Source organism: Cyprinodon variegatus, unplaced genomic scaffold (genome assembly GCF_000732505.1).
Source record: "Cyprinodon variegatus isolate N-32 unplaced genomic scaffold, C_variegatus-1.0 Scaffold421, whole genome shotgun sequence".
In the NCBI taxonomy this organism is placed as follows: domain Eukaryota; kingdom Metazoa; phylum Chordata; class Actinopteri; order Cyprinodontiformes; family Cyprinodontidae; genus Cyprinodon; species Cyprinodon variegatus.
In genome coordinates this window covers 115728-138309 of record NW_015150874.1, presented here as the reverse complement: position 1 = coordinate 138309, position 22582 = coordinate 115728, and the positions used below count along the sequence as shown (strand labels likewise).

Below are 22582 nucleotides of genomic sequence, written 5' to 3'. Positions count from 1 at the left end.
TTATTATTGATACTGGCTGGACAGTTGGTCTTATTCAGTATCTTTTGTATAATAGGCTTAGATTCAGATAGTTGTTCCCTTAAGTTTCCTTCACCTAGTAAAACAACTAATGCAATGATGATTATTGTTTTCAAGATTGTCTGTACATTTTAAAAACACCATAATAATTTCTATGTATAGACAAATATGGAAATGTTGTGACTCCCCCTCTTTTTTCTGTGCGTCTTCTATTCTCCCTCTCCTCAAATATTTCTTTAATGAAGCTCTTTTGTCTTGTTTGCTTTTGTTTCTTCTTTCCTGCATAGTTGCCTATATCCAAACCCTCCTTATTTTTAATGTCTGTGCTATGCTCCTTCCCAGTGTTCTCCCTTTTGTCTTTCTTGTTTATCTTGTTTCTTCCTTACTTAGGAAGTCGTCCTTCCTTTCTCGTGTTTTCTCCTCATTCTTTCCTCTTTGTTGTCCTACCTCCCTTTCCATCTCTCCTTCCTTCTGACTTCCCTTTTTAACTTTTATCTTTGATTCATTTCTTTATTCCTTACATATTTTATTCCCTTCATTTTACATCCCTTCCATCTTTAATTATGTCTTCCCTTAAGTTACTTTTGTTCTACTGTCTTCTTAAATCTTTCTCTTTTCATGTTTATGATGAAAATTCTGCTCTTAGCAAAAGATGAGTAGCATTTTAAAATCTATGCAAAGGACCGGGGCCCTCTGGAAAGTGGGTTCTGGTATATCATATTGTTTCTTTATACATTTGGAGTGCACCATATCGCATCTAACAATGTTTGATTGAGTTGTATTGTAAAGGTTACCACAAAATACTGTTTCATATTGCACAGAAAAATCTTTTCCTTTGTTGCTTTAAAGTATTATTAGGGATGTCCCAATACGATATTAAAAACTAATATCAGATTTTATTGTCCAGCATCTAAAATCTCCGATATTTTCATGCTGATGACTATGAAAACTGCTTTTGTTAAAGTTTTTGTAACTTACTGGTTAATTTTATATGGGTCATTTGTTTCATACCATTTGCTGTTGAATTTTTATCCCTGTTTTAGTAATATAACTTGATCAAGCATCTTCTAATATTCTACATATTCTGTATAATCGTATCTGCTCAATATCGGTATTGGCCATTTCTCAAAGCCGCAATATTGGTATCATATCGGAAATGAAAAAGTTGCATCAGGAGACCTGTAATTATTTTATTTTATCGATTCATATAGTAGGTATTGTTGATTACATCATGTTTGTTTTTTTATTTGTTATTTAATTTATAATTTACATCTGCTCATTGTGTTAGGTGACCAAAACCATTAGGGAAGAATCTAAATGAACCCTTCAACCATTTCTAACATTAATGCTCTATTTGAAGATTAACCATAGTAGGCGGCTTTAATGGACACAGAAAAATAGCACCTAAGATCTTCTCAAAAAGTTTGTGCTTTAAAATATTCTCTTTATTTTCTGTAGCGCATGAAAAAGAGGGGTTAAGTAAAAATCATCAGTGAGCCAGAGCATATTTTCTGTTTGCGGCAGTTTGTGTGTCCTTTAGTCTGTCCTTAGGTTGAGTCCAAATCTCGAAGTGGGAAATGAGAGGTTGATGAAATACAGATATTTTAAATATTTAACTCCACCACGGTTATTAGTACCGGATAAGGATTGAAAATTGAGTCAGCGGACACAAGTAAAGGACATTGGCTTAGGGGAGACTTGGAATAGAACTGCTGCCTCTTCTCACTGAAAGGCGTCCACTGAGGCGGTTCAGATATTTGACCTGTAGGAGACTTTTGTGACTTACTGTGGAGAATTTCTAGGCTTGTTCTAATGTAGGAAAACCTAGAGACAGACCAAGAGGACTGAGACACTACATCTCTTGTCTGGAAGTTGTTTTTGGATTATCTCTCGACCTCTTTTCATAACCACCAGATCACAGACACAAAAGGATTCATGTATATTTTGATAGTCACCTAATTCTAAGGAGATGCACAACTATTAAATCATGGAGTTGATGTCAACTCTAGCAAGCTAGCATTAGGTAGCCGTAGCGTACCCTCACATGTCCTGTTGTTCTCTCCAGTGTGTTTCATCTTGTCCCCCCGCAGACCTATCTGGCTCTCGTCTTTCACTCGGACTCTGACAGCTGCCTCAGACTGAGCAGCAGTCTATAGCTCTTGTGTTTGTGTCACTACAAATCACATCACCGTACTGTTTTCAGACTGTGGAGACGCCTTGCTATTCACAATCTCACCCTCAATATGAAGGTACTTAGTTGTCATAGGAAATAGAACCAAACTGTGTAGAAAAGCGCAATTTGAAATGAGTTATACAAGGTATTAACAGCTAAGGGCATTTTTCCTTTGTTAGTTTCAGTATTTTATGAATTTAGGAGCTGGTTGCCAAGAAACAGGCTGATAAAAGATTTTTAAGGAACAATAAAAGGTAGGAATAAAGGCTGTAAATTACAGGATCCGGCTGCATTTTCAAGCTTAAATTTTGTGCAATCGTACCTAACAGGATTATGTATGTTGATGCTACTGACACAACAAGGGGCTCTGTTGTCAGAGAAACGTTCTGCCTGTGAGAATCTAAACAAAGGCAGAGCTTCACTGGTTTCACCCACGTATGCGCACTGAGCTTCAAGGTTGTATCCCTGGTGAGGCCTAGCCCCCCCCCACATCCACCTCTACCTGCTCCGGCCCCCATCCCACCCTCACCCCTCAGCACCCTGCCGAAGGAGGAGAAAATCAATGCTTTCTGTATCTATCGCCTGTCAGGGGATACAACAGTACGTGAATCACAGTTCACAAGCGAGGGGTGACTGATTAGGACATTGATCTAAAAAAAATCTTTACAAAACTCATTACTGCATGACTTGTCATCACACCAGGTGAACAGAGGAGGGGGGTGGAGGTGTGAGCTGTGAGAGGGCAAGGAATGAGAGATCCAGACATAAATTAATCTATGTTTCTCTCAGGGGGTGTCAGCAACACTCTCGTGTTTCCCGTCTTTCATTCTAATATCAAGCTTGGCAGATGAGGAAAATAACAGATTGCGTTCAGCGTGAGTGTCAGCTCTGCGCAGAAATGGGGTCGGCGCTAGCTGCGTCCTCCCCAAGTTCCTGGAATTGTTTACCCGCCGCGGCGGGCGGCACAGTCTCTCTTTAATTGATTAGCTTATTAACCTTTCCCCATAATCGAGCGCACACAGGCCCTGATGAAACCTAAGTTACTTGTTAACAAGCCAGGGGATATATGGCTGCAGTTTACATGGCAGGGGTTGCTTAAGATCATATTTATCTATAATGGCTTGCTCAGCAAGGGGCCTGAGATGAACTAATCCAGACAGAGAATATAATTACTGACCTTCTCTTAATTTCCTGCTTGATTAAACATCCCTATTAAGAGCTGTCCTCTTATTTTATGTCGATCCAAGGTGTCTCTGCGTGACTTTTCACCTAAGTTAAAGTACAAAGACGAACGAGATACTTTATTTTTAGTGAGGAAAAATGTATTCCCTTTCAAATGCAAATTCTCCACTGTGCCGCCACGTGGATCACAATATAATCTTATCCCGCGCCGTTCCTTAATATGAAACTAGCTCTCTCTAATTCAGTAAATTTCCATAATTTGATCCAGGACAATGCAGTCTTGAAGGGCCAGTTGGATGAATTTTACAGAGACGATGCCGATAAGCAAACCAGGTATTAGTTCCTCTCAAGTAAGGGAAAGGAGAGATGAGTGAAAGGAGCAGAGCAAGATGAAACCACTGCACCTTAATGGCGCTATGTAGATGAATCAGAGCCTCGTGGAAAGAGCTAAATGACTCACAAAGCTTCTCTGTCGCTTCAGCTTCTCAGACACTGTAGATTTTCTTTGTTTCTCAAGAGGGAGGATAAAAATATGTGTTACATTTCAGAATACAGTTAATCTTCAGTTATTTTTTCCTGTTACTCATTTTAAATAGTGCCACGCTTATTTGCTTTTGTTGGATTATGCTACCTTTACCTGGATTTAGATGTGACTGGTTTTCTTCAAGAAAAGAGACCACAAGATTAAATGCGTTTCATGGGGATTTTATATTACACACACACACTAAAAATGAGTGGGTCATAAATAACTGAAACCTGATTATTTCCTGCCAAGCTGCTGAGCTATTATTGCACTGGACCAGCAGTAGTTGATTTGACCCAGCAAGATGGGTTTGTCTGTTATAATCCAACAAAGGGGTTCTAATATTCTACCCAAATTATGGGTTAAATGTTTTCAAACATCCATGCAAATTATGAATTAGTTCAATTAGATCACTCACTAAATCCCAAATGATAAAACAGAAAAGCTGTATTGATGTGTGCTTCCTTGATAAAAGCTACATGGCTATCTTTAGCGAAACCAACCAATTATCCTTGACAATAAAACACAATACTTTAATATGTTACACCACACAAACAATGTGAATTAATTATGTTCTTTGCACAAACCTTTTATTTATGTTTTTCTACAAAGACAGTCTGTCAGGTGCTCTGAATGTGTGAGCTAATGGTGAATAGAGCAGGCAGCTTGTCACAGTCATTGGCTTGGTGAGTTCCCCAGGTGGAGCATGTATTTCCAGGTGAATTCAAATCAAAACCAGGTGCTGGGTCAACCGATGCATGTTTGGTTATTGGATTTGGAAAAACATTTTGACCTAAAGCATGGGTTGCACAAATAAAGAACCCAAGACCCAACTATCTTAAATATATCTCATAATAGGGAAAGAATTTCATAACCCGGCATTTGGATAGATAATATAACCCAGCACTTTTAAGAGTGCAGGAAAATAACATAGTAGGCAACTGTAATCATGGATAACGTTTTCATTTCACATTTTTTGATATAATTAACTTCAGGATGTTTGAACATCCAATCACAGACCCGATTCAGTGGCGCATCAGATGCGTATAAAGTGAGCTTCTCAGGAGTGACAGCGGTGACAGCCAATCACTAGAGAAAAGATGGAGGGCAAATCAGGGGCTTGTGGGGGGTCTAAACTCAGGGAAGCAGGTTCCCTCTTGAGCTGCGGTCCTCATCTTGGCCCTAGTGCTCGACGAATGTCTGTGTACAGTAGCATAACATTGTTTTTGGACTGCAAAAAGTGCAGGGGACATGTCCTCCCCCAAAAATTACATCCATGACTGTAGTATATGTAATAAGTTACATAGTCTATTGCATTTTTGTCTAATCGTTTTGCCCCTGTTTGTTAGTTTTTGTTATGTTGTTTGTCAAATAATATATAAAGCTATCAAAAAAAGCTTATACACTACTTTGTGATAGTCTACAGTATAACACTATACTGTTTGAGCATGTGCTTTAGCTGGACTGGTTATGGTACTTCACCATTTCATCGTTAAAATTTAAGGTTCAATTTCTCACCATTGCGCTGCAGAAGATTGGGTAATAAAATTATACATTCTTTTCTTTTCCTGAAGTCCCTCTGGCACAAAAAAAACCCAAAACAAATAAAAAGCACTGCAGCAGAAATATGAGGTTTGATGGAATAAACAGAGCACATATTGGTTTGTCCTTGTATGTGGTGCGTATCCAGTTAGTGTCTCAGCCTTTGTGGTATTGCTTGTATTATATGGGTTCCACTGAGTTTCTGTGAATTATGGACAGACACACTTAAATTAAGCTGGTCTCCTTCACAAATATATGTAATGCAGGTTTAATTTTATTGTGAAGTGTATTGTATAGTTTAAATTTATTATTATGTGTAATTTCTCATTCATCCGGATCATGTTAACTTTAACACAGGCTTCATTTGGAAGGCAACCGCACATTCCCTCACTTTCTTTTGAACACGTTTCAACACCTATCCAGGAGTCTTTGTAGATTCTGTCAGCTGGCATCAGAATCTGATTTAGGAATGCGCTTGGGGGGATGGACCTCCATACTGCTTAAGTATATCAGCTTTCCAACTACGGATTGCTCTGGTGTAAGCCGACAGAATTGACAAAGACTCCTGGTGGTAGGTGTTGAAACATCTTAAAAAAAAAAAACGAAACGCGAAAGTCCAGTTGCCCTCCAATTTAACCATTTTCGGGTTTATATTTCAAACATTTGCAGCGCATTTGTCATAAATCTATGGTGGCCGGGAGGTGCATTTCAAAATCTAAAAAACAAATTATCATTTGAGAAAGCAAATTTACGTTTTAAAAAAACTTTTACAAGTTCCAAAACAAATGATTCTTTCAGGAAACAAATTTACATTAAAAAATAAAAATAAACAAAACACTTTTAAAAATTCAAAACAAATAGCATTTTAAGAAAACAAATAAAAAACATTTGAAACACTTATAAGTCCCAAAACGAATTATTTCAGGAATTCTCCTGGAAAGGGTGGGTACTAACTCCGAGGCTGAACCGGTCTTGTGCTAAATTCTGTTTCTGTTCCCCCTGTGTCGGGAGCGCGCTTTGCAGCCAGAGAGGCCGATCTGACCATTTTCAAGGTCGTAATGTCCCAATTATGTCATTTAATCAGGGCTGAAACAATTAAGCAGATTAATCGCGATTAATCGATTACCGTATTTAAATAATCATCAAATTATTCAATAATCGATTAATCGTTAACTGGTGTGTAGAGACTGTAAAACTTAGCTGACAGAGCGACCAATTTAGAGCAGTAGTTGTACCAAAATTATAAAAAAAAAAAATGTAAATATTTAGCATTTAAGATAAATAAAACTTTTTCATTTGTCAATATGGTCAATCCAGAACTCCTCAAGGGGGAACATTTTAGTTTTTCCTGGTTTAATTTAGTAAAATTCTTCTTTGAGGAACCTTTGGTAATCTGATTATTAATCGTTTAATCATAAAAATAATCAACAGATTAATCGATTTGCTAAATAATCGTAAATTGCAGCCCTACATTCAAATGATGCTAAGACACATTAATTCAGCAGTTGTAGCGTAGCAAGACCTCCTTCAGAATTATATATCAGTGCTGCATATTGTATTTATAAACACTTAACGTTGAAAGATTTCATCTTAGGACTGATTCGTGATTTTATCGCATGTACCTGATATGAATCGGACATGTTTTAATTTAGCCTTTTTAAAAGCTATTTTTTCCCCGCTTTTATTGATTGTTTATTTCACTTTGATTTCTCACTATTATAAAAGGTAAGTTTCCAATTTATCCAAATATAGCCACTAGGGGTGCTAGACCAGTAGCATCCAGGTTTAGCGCACCTGCAAATAACTGGCAACAATGCAACGTCACCAAATTAAACAGCCTCCCTCTCTTATTTTGGATTCTGATAGCAAACCACTTTGGACCAGCAGATTGAGAAGTTTTAAATCAAGCTAATACTTGGGAAAAAACTTACACAGTGTAGCTGAACAGAGGCTTTTTGACTGTTATCACCATCCTGACTTTAGCCTGGGCTAATCCACCTGAAGTGTATGTATAACTCCAGCTGCTTAAATGTGTGCTCTTAGCTTTTTGGAGGGCTCTTCACAGAAGAGCTGATAAGTGCATCTCTTTTATGCAGTGACTTTAATTTACTTGTTGATTGTGCATGTGGAGCTGAAGCGGCACATACAGAAACATGCTCTTACAAGAGTTCTTACTCTGCAATGCTGTTTCCAGTGTTGATGAATGAGTCATATGTCCTTCAGTGGGGAAAAAAAAAGTCAGCAGAATGACAAATTAATCTAAAAATGCAACAAAAGGCCACCACTTTATTTTCATTGTCTAATGTTTCCATGGAAATAAAAAAAGTTACATTGTTTCTATGGGATAAAAAGAAAAAGAAAAAATGTTGCTGTGGAAATTAAGCACATTCTTTGTTTAGAAATTGATTGTCTCTTTGATCAAGAATGTGTTTTTCAGTTAACATTACTGAGACCAAAAGGCTCAGTTTGAAACGTTTTGAATCTTAAAAAATTAAAGCGATTTGGATTTAGAGCTTTCTTCCTCTTTGTAGCCCCATCCATTTGCTTTAGGTTTGCCTTTTCCTAAACTGAAGAGCCCCTTTGAAAGCAAAAGAAAATAAAAATTTGATTTCCAAAGTAATTATATAAAATAAATTTAAGAGAAGTAGAAAGCTAGAAACGCATTAGAGTTGTCAAATATTCAATGTACCGGTAATGTAAAATTGGCATTAATTTAATTAATTTGTGTTAGCTTTGTGCAGCATTTCTTTTGTTGGTAGAGAAATGTTACAGTTTTTTTTTTTATAATAGACTAAAAGAAATGTTGTACATTATCAAGAAGTGAAGAAAAATATAGTTTATTTTGTTTTTAAAAATATGCATGTGTTTCTCTGTATTTATCAACCTTAACAATCTAACTCTACTGTGGAAATAAAAGCCCACAGCATGATGTAGTGTTTTCATTGCTTTCCACATAGACCGTCTTCACATTTGCCAGTAATTTGAATTTTAGTTCATCTTATCCAATCACCAACTTCCAAATATCTGCAAGGTTTCTTTTATGACTTGCAACAAACTTTAAAACTGGATGTCTAAAGGCCTTTCTAAAAAAGGATCTTTTTCATAAAGGCTAGATTTGTTAAGTGTCAGCAAAATGTCAAGATGATAAATGATCCTCCTGAGCTGAAGTTTCCCTCATAAACATACATGAACACTTCATACTGAAGTCCCCATCTTTATTAACATAAAGTCTTAAACCTTTATTCCGGTACTTTATTGGTCGGCTTCTGGATCCTTAAATTATAAACCTGCGGCTGATGTGACTCACAACTAAAGCAGCCATGCACTCCCATTAGAAGCTGAATTAACCCGAATTTGTTACACCTAAATTTTGCAAAACCTTTTACCAAGTAGGAAAGCATTTCTCTATTTTTTTAATGTAATTTATTTTAGACAAGTTGCTAGCTGTGTTATAATATATTAATATTGCTTAAATGGGATTCCTCGATGACAGAGATGGAGTGTTTTTGTCATCTGGCTGCACGTTAATATCTCATCTATCAGCAGCCATGTGGTGTCCGTGATGGCTGAGAGGGCTACTCCAACAGACTCTTATATGATTAATCAAACAGAGACTCTTTCCTGCAGGGAACACAGTGAGGCAATTTATAGTTCATGCCATCTGTTACCATGACAGCACACCTGCCCTAATGCTAGACAGACCTACAGTGAAGACAAACATAAAGATGCAAATCTACCCCAAATGCACAGCTACATGCAGCCTGCATATAGGCTTTGTTCGATTTTGTTTATTTTAGAAAATGTATCCATATATGCCTAAATCAGTTGGCATCTAATACCTTCTTTTATATTAACAGAGCTGCAAGCTGCTCCAAAACATTTTAAACAAAAAAAAAATGATTTTCTTCCCTTTTTTTCTTTGTTTTTGTTTGATTTGCATGTCTTCCAGTTTGCCAAACATTAAGAGCGAGCTGGAAGCTCTGCTCGAATCCAGCCATCTGATTATGTTTGAGAAGATGATGAATAGATAATAAATTTGGCTGTTCTGAGTCAAAAAGCAATGATTTATAGGATCTATTTTAGCCATCTTGTACTTTGATCATGGAAACCCAAAGCCCGGCTGCTGTGGTCGATCTGTGGGCTGTGTTTAAAAAAACATCGGTCAACCAATCAGGCAGAGATCATTAAATGATTTATCACTTCTTTTGCTGTTTCCAGTTATCTGAACAGAAAAAAAAGCACAAGTTTTTTTTCTTTTTTTGGGTTTTTACAGCACTAGTGGCTCATTTTTTGGACAGTAGGCTAACAGGAAAGGGGGATAGACGTGCAGCAAAGGACCATAGGTTGGAATTAAACCCAGGTCGTCCGTGTCAAAGACTAAGGCCTCCAAACATGGGTTATGTGCGCTAACCACCGCGCCACCAAAGCACGCTCTAACATGTAGTTTTTAACCTGTGTTACAGATGAAACCAGATATGAACTAAAACTGTATAAATAAACTGTTTTAATTACTCCGTCCCTCTAAGTGAGTTCCCTCAGAAAGAAACATTTGCACTCAAAAAACATCATAAAATGATAAGATTGCAGTTTTGCGATGGTAGCATGACCTCGGGGAGTGTTTTAGTCCAGGAGGGACTGTTGCACATCACAAAATTGATATCATTAAAGCACGGTTTCAATATATCAGTCAGGAAAATAAAAGCTTGGACACAAGTAAATCCTTCAAATGATTCTAATCCTAATGAGTTAAGTGGTGAAAACAAAGACCATTTTAGAAGTGACACCACTTCCTTATCTTAATCAGATTGAGAATCTGCAGGCAGAGCTATAAAGAGTTGTGAAAGCAAGATGGTCTATAAATCTGACTAGAAGGAATGTGTAACATTCCAGCTGTTTGTTTTGAGAAGCTTTTAAGCAGACCACAGTCATGGCCATTGATAGTCAATTATATCTAATACTAAGGATACTTATATGAAATTCTGACTCCTAAAAAACTGAATGAATCTGTGAAAGGTTTAACTTTTTAATTATTCTGGCCGTTAAATTAATATTTAACCAAAACCAACATTTGTTTTATTTAATGTCATCTAGTAAGAAAAAAAGGATTGTATCTTTTTATAGAGTTTACATATTTGGTTTCAGTTGTATTTTACGGAGAAATAAATAGTAGTAGATTTGTAGAAACACTCAAAATTCTTTAAAAATATTTCCTGTATTCTGCACCTTATCGTGGCCACAATTGTTACTCTTTTCTTCTCCTTTTAGTTTCTGAAGGCACAGATAAATACTTAAAAGTTAACAGTTATTTTAGTCTTTCTTTTTACAAATAAAAAATATAACATTAACAAATGTTAAAAAATTATTTATCTTTAAAGTATATTGATATATTGTTGCAGAACTAATGCATATTTTGAAGTTGAGTTCATTTCTGGCTGTCTGACATGTCTTCAGGTTATTTTATGCACTTTGCTGGTTGATTGTTAGATTTCAATGCACTTAGTGACACATTCAAATCCAGCATTTTGGGTCCTTTCTACCTGTCTACCTTCAGCACCCAAATGTGCACTAAAGTAGCTTTTAAATAGGCTTGTTTATTGTCTATTAGTGTTCTGTTTTCGGTGTGGAATTGAAATCTGTTTTTTTTTTTCTTTTGTGGTCATTCAGATCATAGCTATAATGGGGAGACCTGGATGTCGACGGCTGACCTCAATCCACAGCTCACACATCCCAGTGAGCATCAGCTGGAGCTGAACACGCTGGTTTCCTTGGAGACAGACAGCGATCAGGAGGACGGACGGGAGGAAACAATTGTGTTCCTCTGAATAGAAGGCCAACACGGACAGCACCCAGAAACATTTCACTCGTCTCCAATTCGAAAAATGAAATATCTCTTTGCTCTTTTATTTCTTTCTCTTTTATTATAAAGAGCCAGACATTGTCTCACATGTGTCATGCACCTTATGTTGTGTATATACATATATATGTCTCTCTGTGTCTTGCTCCCGTCCCACACACCTCATCTATTGAGCACCATATTTAATACATTCAAACCTGGAGAAAATAAAAAATGCTGCACCCTATATAGATGAAAACACCAGCTGCATTTCTACAAGTGCTTTTTCTTAACACTGCATTAAATTGCAGTTTTTGCAGATCCACTGCTATTTATATATTTTTTATTTGTTTCAGTAGAAATTTCCCAGTTGCATTACTGTTTGTGTTTTACCAGGGATTAACACGAAAGAGTGGAAGGCAAACATGAGAAGTACTGCTTGGAGTTTTTTTAAGCAAGTGTAGGAAGCTGGTGTTTTTGTTTGGTGTGAAAGGAATTTAATATTTGTTGTCTTAAACGAGTCAAATTAAAGGTGTCATAGAGGTTTTTTTAAGAAGGATATTTTGTGAAAGTTAGGTCATGTTTGTGTTGGATAGTTACTTAGTCGGGGGGTATTTGTACAGGAAATGTAGGTAGGTAGCCTAGGATTTTTTATGTATGAAACAAACTGAGAACATAGTTTACGTTCAGACTGATGATAAAATAATGTAAAGCAGTTTATAAACAGTTATCTGGATTTACATTAGTATTTTTAGTTTGGTGGCTGTGTCGGCCAAAACAGGCTAAAATGAGGATAACTGTCCGGTTAGCGTTTAGCCTTCCAATACTGAGGAATTCTTCACCGTAAAAAACAAATCTAAAAATAAGCACAAATTTTTGTTTAAATAGGTGTATTTGCACTTTATCTGAGCAGTTGAATAACATGATCTATGAGGGGAATGAGTATTTTTGTCGTTTAACTAAAATAGTTAGATATTATGCACTTAAAATAAGATGACTTTATTTTTATTATGTCATTCCACTTGCAAATAGTCTTGCTTATCTGCTGAAAAAAATGCAAAATACACATATTTATAACATACACACATATTTCTATTTTTACAGTGCGTCCATATGGTAGGGAAACAATAACTGATAAATACTTACATTTTCAATATTTCTAACTTGATTGTGAAGCTGTCTCTAAATTCTTCCTGGCCAAAACCCCCATGCCCTCCACTGAAATAGCAAGGTTACCATCCAGGTTTCTGAATCGTTCGAATCGTCTGAGCCAAAACAGCTGAGGCAAAAAAAAATACCAAATGTTCTCTAAACGTTGTGATCCTCTCAGAAATGCCCTTTAAAATTACTATGGTCTCTTAATTTTTCATCTGGAGTAAATATTTGGCAAAATATTTAAGAAAAACAGGAAATTTGATTTGTAAATATGCAGATTTACCTTATCTTTGCCCTAAATGCTAAAGTAATTTTGTGACATTTGAGCTTTTTTAGCATGAATTTTTTTTTTAGCATGAAACAGAATTCTGTTCGAGAAACACAGCCTGACCCTGCATTCCTGGACATTTTTTTTTCTGATGAAAATATAACATTTTATGAAATTTTACATGTGGGAAATCAGACTTATTAGATTATTTCAAGTGTCCAGAACCATACAAAGCTGCGTTCCTGATGCCGATTTGCTTTCTTTATCAGAGTTTTCACTGAACAGTGATTTCGCATATTTGTGTACTGTTTTTTCAGTTTTTTTTTGTGTTGTTTCTCTAAAAGATCTGTGCCAATGCTTTGGATGTGTCCTGTTGTTTTTACACACATTATAAGACAGACAAATATGTTTTTCTGTAGTTTGCTGCAGCAGCAGTACAGCAGTGGCAGTATTTAGTTTGGTATAAGTTGAAATGTACAGAAAATATCTTCATTGTTCTTATTTATTTATTGCATAACTGCTAAAGTTTTACTTTGTTTTCTTAAAATGCAGAATTGTACATAGATGTGTAACTTTGTGAAGGTGTTTTTGTCTTGAGCTTTTGTCTTACAAAGATGACATATTGATAAAATGCCAGGTGTGAACTCTTAATGTGTGTGTGTGTTTTTTTTTGTTGTTGTTTTTTTCCTTTCTCTTGCTAAATACAGTTTTGTTTCACTTTCACTAAACTGCTTGAGGCTTCACTTTGTGGCGCAGCTTAGCCACAAATATCAAACCATGTTTCATGTAGTGAAGAGGTCATTTATTTCACGGTGTAGTCGTGTCTCCATGGGTGCGAACAGATGTGAGCAGCCGTCGTTCAGCTGCCTGAAGTGGCAGGTGGTGGACCAGGTGCAGGAGTGGCAGTGATCTGGTGTCTAACGGCACCTATGAGTTGCAGTCAACAGCGGCACTAAAAGAGTTTTCTTTGTTTTTGGGGCACTAAGGCTTTGTAAGCATACTGCTCATATTATTTTTGGCTTAAGTAGCTGTACATTTTATGCCTTGTTTGGCTCAGCTAGTGCTTTCCCCTATTTATTATTAACTGTCTCTGTCACTATTGGCGTCAGGGAAGTGAAGAAATCTACAATATTACATTAGTATATAAATGCCCATGTCCTTTCTCATCAACCATCCTTTTTTTTTTTTTTTTGGTTTGCCTTAACAATGTTTTTTGTATCCAATTCAAATTTATTCTGATTTCATGTGATGGAGCAACGGTATCTATAATTGTGATGTAGAAGAAAAATTTATTTTGTGGAAAAAAAGTCTGAAAAGTGTGTCATACTGTATGTAACTAATTGAAATTAATTTTATTCTTATTAAACATGTAGGTCAGTGGTAAAGGCATCAATGGAGAAACAGCCCCATAGAAACTCTTGGAGAGCTTTTACAGGGAGATCCTCTGGCAGAAGGACAACTATTTTAAAAAGAAGAAAAATATTGCAGAATAAAAACAAGAACTATTTGCATGCACTAAGTGTGAAAAAATCGTTCTGCTCAGATAAAAACAAAATTTAAAGGTATAGCGGTGGATTTTCACAAATTTTTGAAAAGATCCGCCCTCTCTACTTTAAAAAAATGCACATACACAACCCTGTTTCCACTGGCGAGTGGGAACACCTATTAAACATGTGTGAGTGCATGCACAAGCCAATTTCTACTCGTGCACGCTCGGTTAAAAAGTTGCTGTTTGCATCGCTCATACAAGCTTACTTTCCAAAAGAAGATTTACAATTTTTCCACTATGTCAGACTCACCACCCATAAGTGAAAATGGGGATGAGCACACAGGATGGCCTTATGTAAACATATCACCAGAATGATGGACAATTAGAAGGACAACTTATTTTGATGATGCACCTGGAAAAAGAGCATCCTCTACTATACCTTTAACTTTTGTAATGAAAAGCTATGTGTTTATATCTTTAAGCTCTCCCTGATTCTTTTGAGAAGAGATGTCTCAGAACAAATACGTTAAATAAGATTTTATGATTTATATGTTTTAATTGACTATAACATGTGACTGCAGGTTTAACAGAATTTATCTTACTCAAAGCAGAGAAATGGCAGCACTTACCATCGGGCTCCCTTCATTGGAATACGGCCCAGAATAATAATTAAGGAAGCATTTGATAGATTTCAAGAGTCCCAACCTACCACATAATCACATCTCACCATCATTATATATACACATGTTTGTAAATGGGGAGACATCACTGGCTCCAGTGATATCAAGAAAACAAACACATTATTCAAGATCAAGGACAATCCCAATTCTCAGTGACAGAGATCTCTGTTAAAGGTTTAGAGGATGATCTTTTATTTCCGAGTGGATCATCTAAATAAGTGGTCCTCCTAACTATCTGTCTGTCTGTCTGTCTTTTTCTGCTCACCTTTCTCACCACGGATCTTTGAAAATGGACAAGGGTCATAAGAGAAAAAGTGTTTACAAAGTGCATTAGAAGAAAAGAAAGGCCTCAGAAGAGGCAGATATATCCCAGGCTGCCTTGCGCAGAGTTCTCCTCTCAAAGCATTATGGGATTTCCTGTCACAGCAGCCCGCTGTCGCCATTAGCTGTTGCTTCCCGACAGCGACTACTAATAGCAAAGATGGCACAGGCATTGCACAGAGGAGGAGGAGTTACGTGAGTTAGGAGGAGCAAAAAATTATGATCCTCTTTCCCAATGGTAGGTTAGCTGAGTTCACTATAAAGTCCACTATATATTCCCTGCTTTATATAGTAATTGAGAGATTTAGGGTTTAGGGCGGACATTTAGGCACAGTAAGCTTGTCTGAACTATGAGAACAGCAACTTTTAAACAGAGCATGCACAAGGAGAGGTGGGCTCGTGCATGCTCTCTCATGCGTTTAATGGGTGTTCCCTCTTGGGAGCGGGTACAGGGTTGTGCATGCAGAGGAGAGGGCAGGTCTTTTAAAAAATTGCGAAAATACTTCACAATACCTTCAAATATAATCCACTCTGTCTTTATGCTCCCTCATTATATTTCCAAATATTTTTCCCCTCTTTCCCTTCCTGACAGAAGAACGGTCCTAGTTAGATAGACTTATTGGAAATGTTAACACTTAACAGACAGGTATTATTAAGACTAGAGAAGCACGAGCATGAATAATGAAAATTATCCTATGACTTCTTAAGTTCCATCCAAAACTTCACCTGTGGAGATAAGTAATGTTCCACCAACACGCTCTATTCCCTCACTGAAACACAGTGGTGGCACCTTCATGCTAGGGGGATCCATTTCTATTGCAAGAAGAGGAAGCTGGGAAGTGTTTTTGGAAAGATGAATAAATAAAAACAGATGCAACCTTCTTTTTAGATTCAACAAGTGTTTTGCAATATTAAAGAAAAGTTGACCCCACTGGGTTCTCTGTTCTGTTGAAAAAGATCATTACATCTTAGCAATAAAGAACGAAGATTTTCATCCCTTTGCATTAAGCTATGTTTGTCTCTGTTGATACACTCTTTTTCATAATAGCAGATGTTCATTATGTTTAAGGATGTGAAATTCCTCTGAAGCTTCTGGAAAGTACCATGAAACCATTGTCTCTCTCTCTTTCATTATTAATGTTCCATAATAGAATTGCAATTAATGTTCATTAATATATGACAGCCCTAAGTTATAAGTGAAAGGAATCAGGAAGAATTAGTAATAAAGATATTTATGGTTAAGTTATAATTTATCAGATAAGGGAAATCAAACAAGCTGATTTTCTTATATTTACTATCTAATTAGCAATTTAGCACAAGTGTAAATTGGTTTTATTAACTACATTTCAGCTCTGATTATTGCTGCTCCATCTGTAAAGTTTAATTTCAATGAAGTAACTGAGGTAGATATTTCTATATCCATAAGGAGAGTCACTGCTGTTTAAAATTACATTACAGCCACTAACCTCCACAGAGTCTATCCAGCTTTTTTTGATCAAATACTGATTGATTAAAAATTACTTTATTGATCCCAAAGGGAAATTAAATTACTATCTTGAAATTCCGAACTAAGGTTATTATGTTAATATGTAAAGTCATGATGATGTCATGATTTTTTAAAAGTTTATTTCACAAAATCTATCGTAGGCCCACCTGTGGTTGCTGCTAAAAACATCACAAACACTGTTTCCTTTTAATGCCGTTTGAGAAAAATAAAGAAAAAATCATCCTAGATGTTGGGAGGACAATTATGGACCTTCAAAAATGTGGCGGATCATTGGGTACAATTACCACATGCATGAAGGTGCCTCTTTAATCAAACAATCATGTGCGTAAATAAACACCATGAGACATTCCAGTCATAATACTGGTTGTGAAAGAGGTGGCTTCTACGTCCTTGAGATGTAAATGTTTTAGAGCAGGATGTGTGTGCCAAATCCACAACAAAAGAAAAAGCTCTTGTGAAGACTGGCTCAAGCTGGAAAGAAAGTCAGTAAAAAAAGGATCTGCTCCAAAATGGGAAGAGGCCTGTTCTCCAAAGTTAACATCAAAGGATGAAGATTTCAGTTTGCAAATGCTCTTAGTGACAATAACCAGACTTTTTTGGAGAAATGCCCTGTGGTCCGATAAAAATACAACTGTTGTGTTTTGGGGGAAAAGAGAGAAGCTTGCAAGCTTAAAAACACCATACCAGCCGTGAGACTACATGGGTGCTCATCAGTAGGAGGGACTGGTGCAGTTTGCAAATACAAAGATGCATGGTGAATCAAAGCATACCTCATAATTAGTAATGATCTACTAAAGGACAACAAGGTCGGTGATTTGGAGTGTTCATCACATAATCCCTGATTTGTTTCTCAACGGAAAATATGTGTGTGAAAGATGAAAAGGTGTCCACAAATACATGCCTGTCTCTGTTACACTAGTTCTATTAAGGGGGATAAAAACTACTCTAAAAACCTCGTGGAAGCCAAACTGAAATATGTAAAGCTTTAAAATCTGACATATCAGAAAACACATATTCTGATTTTAAATAAGGGATGTAGAATAATACACATTATAGCTTCAGTTCTTGTATTACTTTGTAGTTACCCTTGCGTTTGATTTTTTTTTTTTTTTTTTTTTTACATCTAAAAGACCATTAGAGATCCATCAACTTTATTACATCTTCTGTTAAAATGAAGCTTACTGTCAGCCCCATCAGCTGAAATCGAACTTGGCGTAAACACAAAGCCCTAATCTACTTTGAAATAATTAGGTAATGTTACCTGCATGTTAAAGGTTCCAGTTCTGCACGCAGGAAACCTGAACAGCTGCATGAATGGGAACCATTAGAGATAAGAGATAGAATCTGAGTGGTTTTGCTTGCATTTACCATAGAGCTTGTCTATGCATTTTAATATACTTTTTAATGGCTGGTTTCTTTTCTTAACTTAAATGCCTTACTGTATTCTTAAAAGCCCTTGAACCATACTATAGGATTAGAACGGCAAACTTTATTTTCCATGGCAGACCAGTAAATAGTTGTGACAAGGATAAAAAAAACATTGTTTTAAAAAATTTGGATTCTGAAACATTTATTTATTAGTCATTTGCATTTATCAGATTTTTTCCTAATTCTTCATACAAGGTTGCATTTTAGAATAACATTCCGAGCTTTTAAAAATCTTACAAAACACTGCTCAATGTAACATCTGATTAATAAAAATGTTTACTTTAATGGATGCATTTGACAAAGAAAATAAAAGCCATTTACCATTTACCAAACTGTAAAAAGGGGATCTGGTTAGATGACATCAAATTTAAACCTACAAAATATACTTGTGGATTGAAAGTATCATAAAAGTGAACACGTCACCCACATTGTTAAGCATGCTGGTGGTGGTCATGCTCAGGATGCACTTGAAGGCAAGAGCAAGTGGATACGTAGCCATAAAGCTATTGCCTGTGTAAATTCTTAGTCACCCGGGTCATGGCAACCACAAACAGGCTTAAATTGGAATGAAACCAGACTTTCACTCAGTTTTTTTCAAGATGATTTGACACCTGTGCAGGAATCTTTGTCATTTTGTCAATTCTGTTGGAATTGACAAAATCCGCACCAGAGCAATCTCTAGTTTCTTTTGCCTTTTGTACACACAGTTTGTGAATAAAAAGAAGTGCTTATCCATCACAGAGGAGCACTGATGCATTGAGGCAGCATAGATGTCCATCTTTCTGTTCACATTCCAAGTCAGATGCAAATCAAATAGTTGGGTATTTGTGCTTTTTGATTTGCATCTGACTTGTGTGCAATCAGATGCAATGTGTGGAGGAGGCTTGACCTCGATTCTGCTTAAAAACATCAGTGCTCCAACCAGAGTTCGCTCTGATGCGAACCACAGAATTGACAATTGACTCCTGGATAGGATTTGAGACATCTTCAAAGAAACTGAGCAAAATTCCGGTTGCCTTCCAATTAAAGACTGTTTGTGGTTCATAAAGCCTTATATTAAGGTCTACAAAGCTGGGAGTGAAATAGAAAAAAATAAATAAATACAACTGAATAAATAAATCTATCTCCGAAATTGTAGAGAAAGGAATTGTAGTCCCACAAAATGCTCACCTGAAGCAGAAGCTGTAATTGTCATGTAAAAGCAGTTTGTTTCAAGATTATAATCTTTCAAAGAGAAAACAAAAATACAAAATTTCACTTAATTAGAACTTTCTCCTTAGAGATAAACCCTCAAATATGTTGACTCAGTTCTGATTAAATTCTGCAACCGTGTCATCAAAAAACCCTTGAGGCTAATCATGTTAACTTCTCTTTCTTTCTGTATGTCTACTTTGCAAATTATAAAAAGCATAATTTCTTTATCCTGCTATACTCTCCAGTAAACATTAACATTGTAAAGACCATTGTTGCAAAAAAATAAAACAAATAAAAGGAAAACATTGTGTTTGTTTAATAGAAAAATATCACTTCTGAATCAATGTACTCATCCTATAAACTGATTTTTTTATCCATTTATATCTGCTCTTCTTGTCATGATCACTGCCCCGGTAGCGTCTCTGATTACTGGCTTCATTCACCTGCCGTTCCCTCTCCGCTCTCTAATGATCATTTATCTTATCCACCTGCTTTTATAGGGATCAGCCCATCTATTGAGGCCAGATCATTATTTCTTAGTTTATTTATTCCTATTTCTTACTTCATTTGTGTAATTGTTTGTGTTATGTTGTCTTGTCAGTTATTCATGCTTGTCATGAGTTTTATTTCATTTCCTGGTTCATGTTCCCATCCCCAGAGGACAGATGGTTTATTGTTTGTCTCCTGTCTCCTTATGGTGTGCCGGCTCTTCTCCGCTGAGCCCTTGTTGGTTTTGGCTTGGAGGTCGGTTTTAGTCCGGTATGCCTGGCTCCTAGGAGGAGCCCAGTTTAAAGTTCTGCATTTATCCTGGTACCATATCTTGTCTATGTTCCTCCACTGAGCCTGCCTGTTTGCATCTGAGCATGTCTCTCTGAGCTTGCTGCTGGACTTATAGAATTCTGAACCTGCCATCATGCTTTTAGGATTTCTGTAACCCTGGAACTGTCTGTTCCTGTTCAGATCGGAACCCCTAATCGGGCTACACACTGCTGGATCTTAGAACTGTCCGGTTCTGAACTGTTTCTCTGACCTGGTTCGATCTCCTGCCTGCTCACAGGGGTTGCTGCATTGGTGACACTTTGAACGGCTCTGAACCACATCTTGTTTTATCAGTCCATTGGCCGGATCTTGCCCTCCAGTGTCAGTGATTGGGCGGTGCCCCGTCTCCCTGCTACAGCCGCTGCGGTCCGCTTATCCTCAGCAGCCTCTGTTTCTGTTCTGTTTTATCTTTTCTGTCATTAAACGTTCTGAAACTTGAGACTCATTGTCTGACTTGCCTTGAATACTGGCTCCATCTGTCCGATTTATGACACTTCTTCTGACAGTTTATGTTATTATTGTCTGAAATAAATGATACACATCGTCTTATCTCAAGATACTGATATAACAGCACCACAGAGAGTTTGATCCGGACATTTTTGATCTTTACAATTAATAAAAATCTTAAGTTGCGGCCCTCAGCTGCTCACAAAAAAAGTTAAAAAGTTCATTTCTCCTCAGTGTTTCCCTCTCGACTGTGTTGTGCGTGAGTACAATAATCAAAAGCGTTTCTCTCCACATTACCTTTCAGAAATCTCAGTGTCCTCCCTCTAACTTCTAGTTGATTTTTAATGACCTCAGCGGAGGGTAACTAATAACACCAGAGGCAAAGTCGCTAAAGGAGAGCCGTATTACCGCTGAGTCATCTGCTCGGGTAAAACGTGCATCTCTACATTCATCCCCTAAGGGGGGATGTAATGATTGCTGTTGGTGCACAGAATAAAGATACCTAGCCCAAGTATAAATAACAGCCATTAAAATGTATCCCAGTGAGGTATACTTTTATGAGAAACCTGAACAATATACTAAAAATATACAAGTTTTTAGATTTCTCTAAGGGTGAAAAATGGTGACAGATGAGGTTCAGTAAAAGTGTGAACTGTTCGGAAGAACACCCATAGGGGAAAAAATCTACAAGCTAATCTATATTTTTTTTGAACTTCAATGGTTTTAGGGTTTGATGTATTCGCCTGTGAATGAACTCATGTAAAGAAATAACTCACTAAAGTTTATTCAAGGCAAGAGCTCTACCTATTTGTGCAAAAATCTACTTACATCTAACTACAGCTTTTTATAGAGATGCTTTAGTTCTTGTTCTGCAGCTTCAAAGCCGAAACAGGTCAGATATGGTATGCACATCTAACATCACCTTGGGCTCAAGTAGAAAACCTTCCTCTGTATTTATATATTCATTTTCTAAAATGAACGTTTTCTAAAGCTATGTCGGTACAGCTTTGCAATAATTGCTGGCTAAAAAGTTGTAATGCAAAGTTTGCTTTGTGTTAAAGAGTATATTGTTGGTTTTAGGACATAGTGTACAAAAGAATGAAAATTGTAATAGCTTTGACTTTAATAAGTTCTTTTCATAAATGAGTAAGAACTGATCAGATGGTTATTGTGTTTTTTGATATGAAAGGGCAAATATAAACATGTTTTAGGACTTTCCAATGAGTAATATTGAAAGAGATGACTCTAAAATGAAAAAAAAGGAGATAGATTTCTCACTGCCCATCACCATTAGGCCTAAAAGACACATCTTTAAGTTCCTAATAATAATAAAACTGGGGAGACATCAACCAGAGACACAGGCGTGGATGAGGGCCAAGGCATAGCAGGGTCCAAAAGGGCCGGTCCCATGACACCATCTCCACCCACATCAATCACATTCTTAAACTGCAAATACGTCAAATGGCCAAAGTAAGCTGAATAACCCCACTATATAATTGCAACCCATATTTGATAACACTACCACAGAGCTTGGCTGCGCTGATTGGATTGGAGATAAGCATAGCCAGAGCAGCTCACCCGGCAGCCTGTGAATCTGGCAGCAGACCTTAGCTCCACCACTGTTCCTGCTGGAGCAACAACCTTGAAGTGAGTTTTCTGGACCAAATATTTCTTTACTGTGAGAAAAATAACAGTAGACACACTTTAAGAGTGGAATAGGTGTGACAGATGGTGTTATTAAAGAAACATCTTTACAGCTACATTAAAGGAGTGCAGTTAACCCCATGAGTGTAATGCTGCAAATGAAACGGGCTCATTGATGGGAATTCACTGGACTCACTAAATCATTCCTTAGGTTAAGAGTGACTAAAATTAACTTATTTTAAAAAAATGTCAAAAATATGATTGCATTTATTTATTTTGGTTTTATACTCCAGCTCATAAGAAAAAAAAAACTTCTAACATGCTTGCGCGGCTTGTTTTTAAAAGCTTGCTGGATCAGA

At 36.8% G+C, this 22582-nt stretch overlaps 1 protein-coding gene across 5 annotated transcripts in view; it reads left to right on the top strand.

Moving 5' to 3' along the window:
• The window catches only part of arhgef28 (Rho guanine nucleotide exchange factor 28), a 41914-nt gene extending 30562 nt beyond the window's left edge, over nt 1-11352 (top strand). For 4 of the 5 annotated variants that reach the window (XM_015388388.1, XM_015388389.1, XM_015388391.1 and 1 more), the window contains one exon: nt 11103-11260. In XM_015388388.1, the coding sequence (XP_015243874.1) occupies nt 11103-11260 (158 nt within the window). Of the gene's footprint in view, nt 1-11102 lie in introns of all 5 variants that reach the window. The other variant, XM_015388387.1, reaches the window with a different exon arrangement.
• Nucleotides 11353-22582: the final 11230 nt, after the last annotated feature.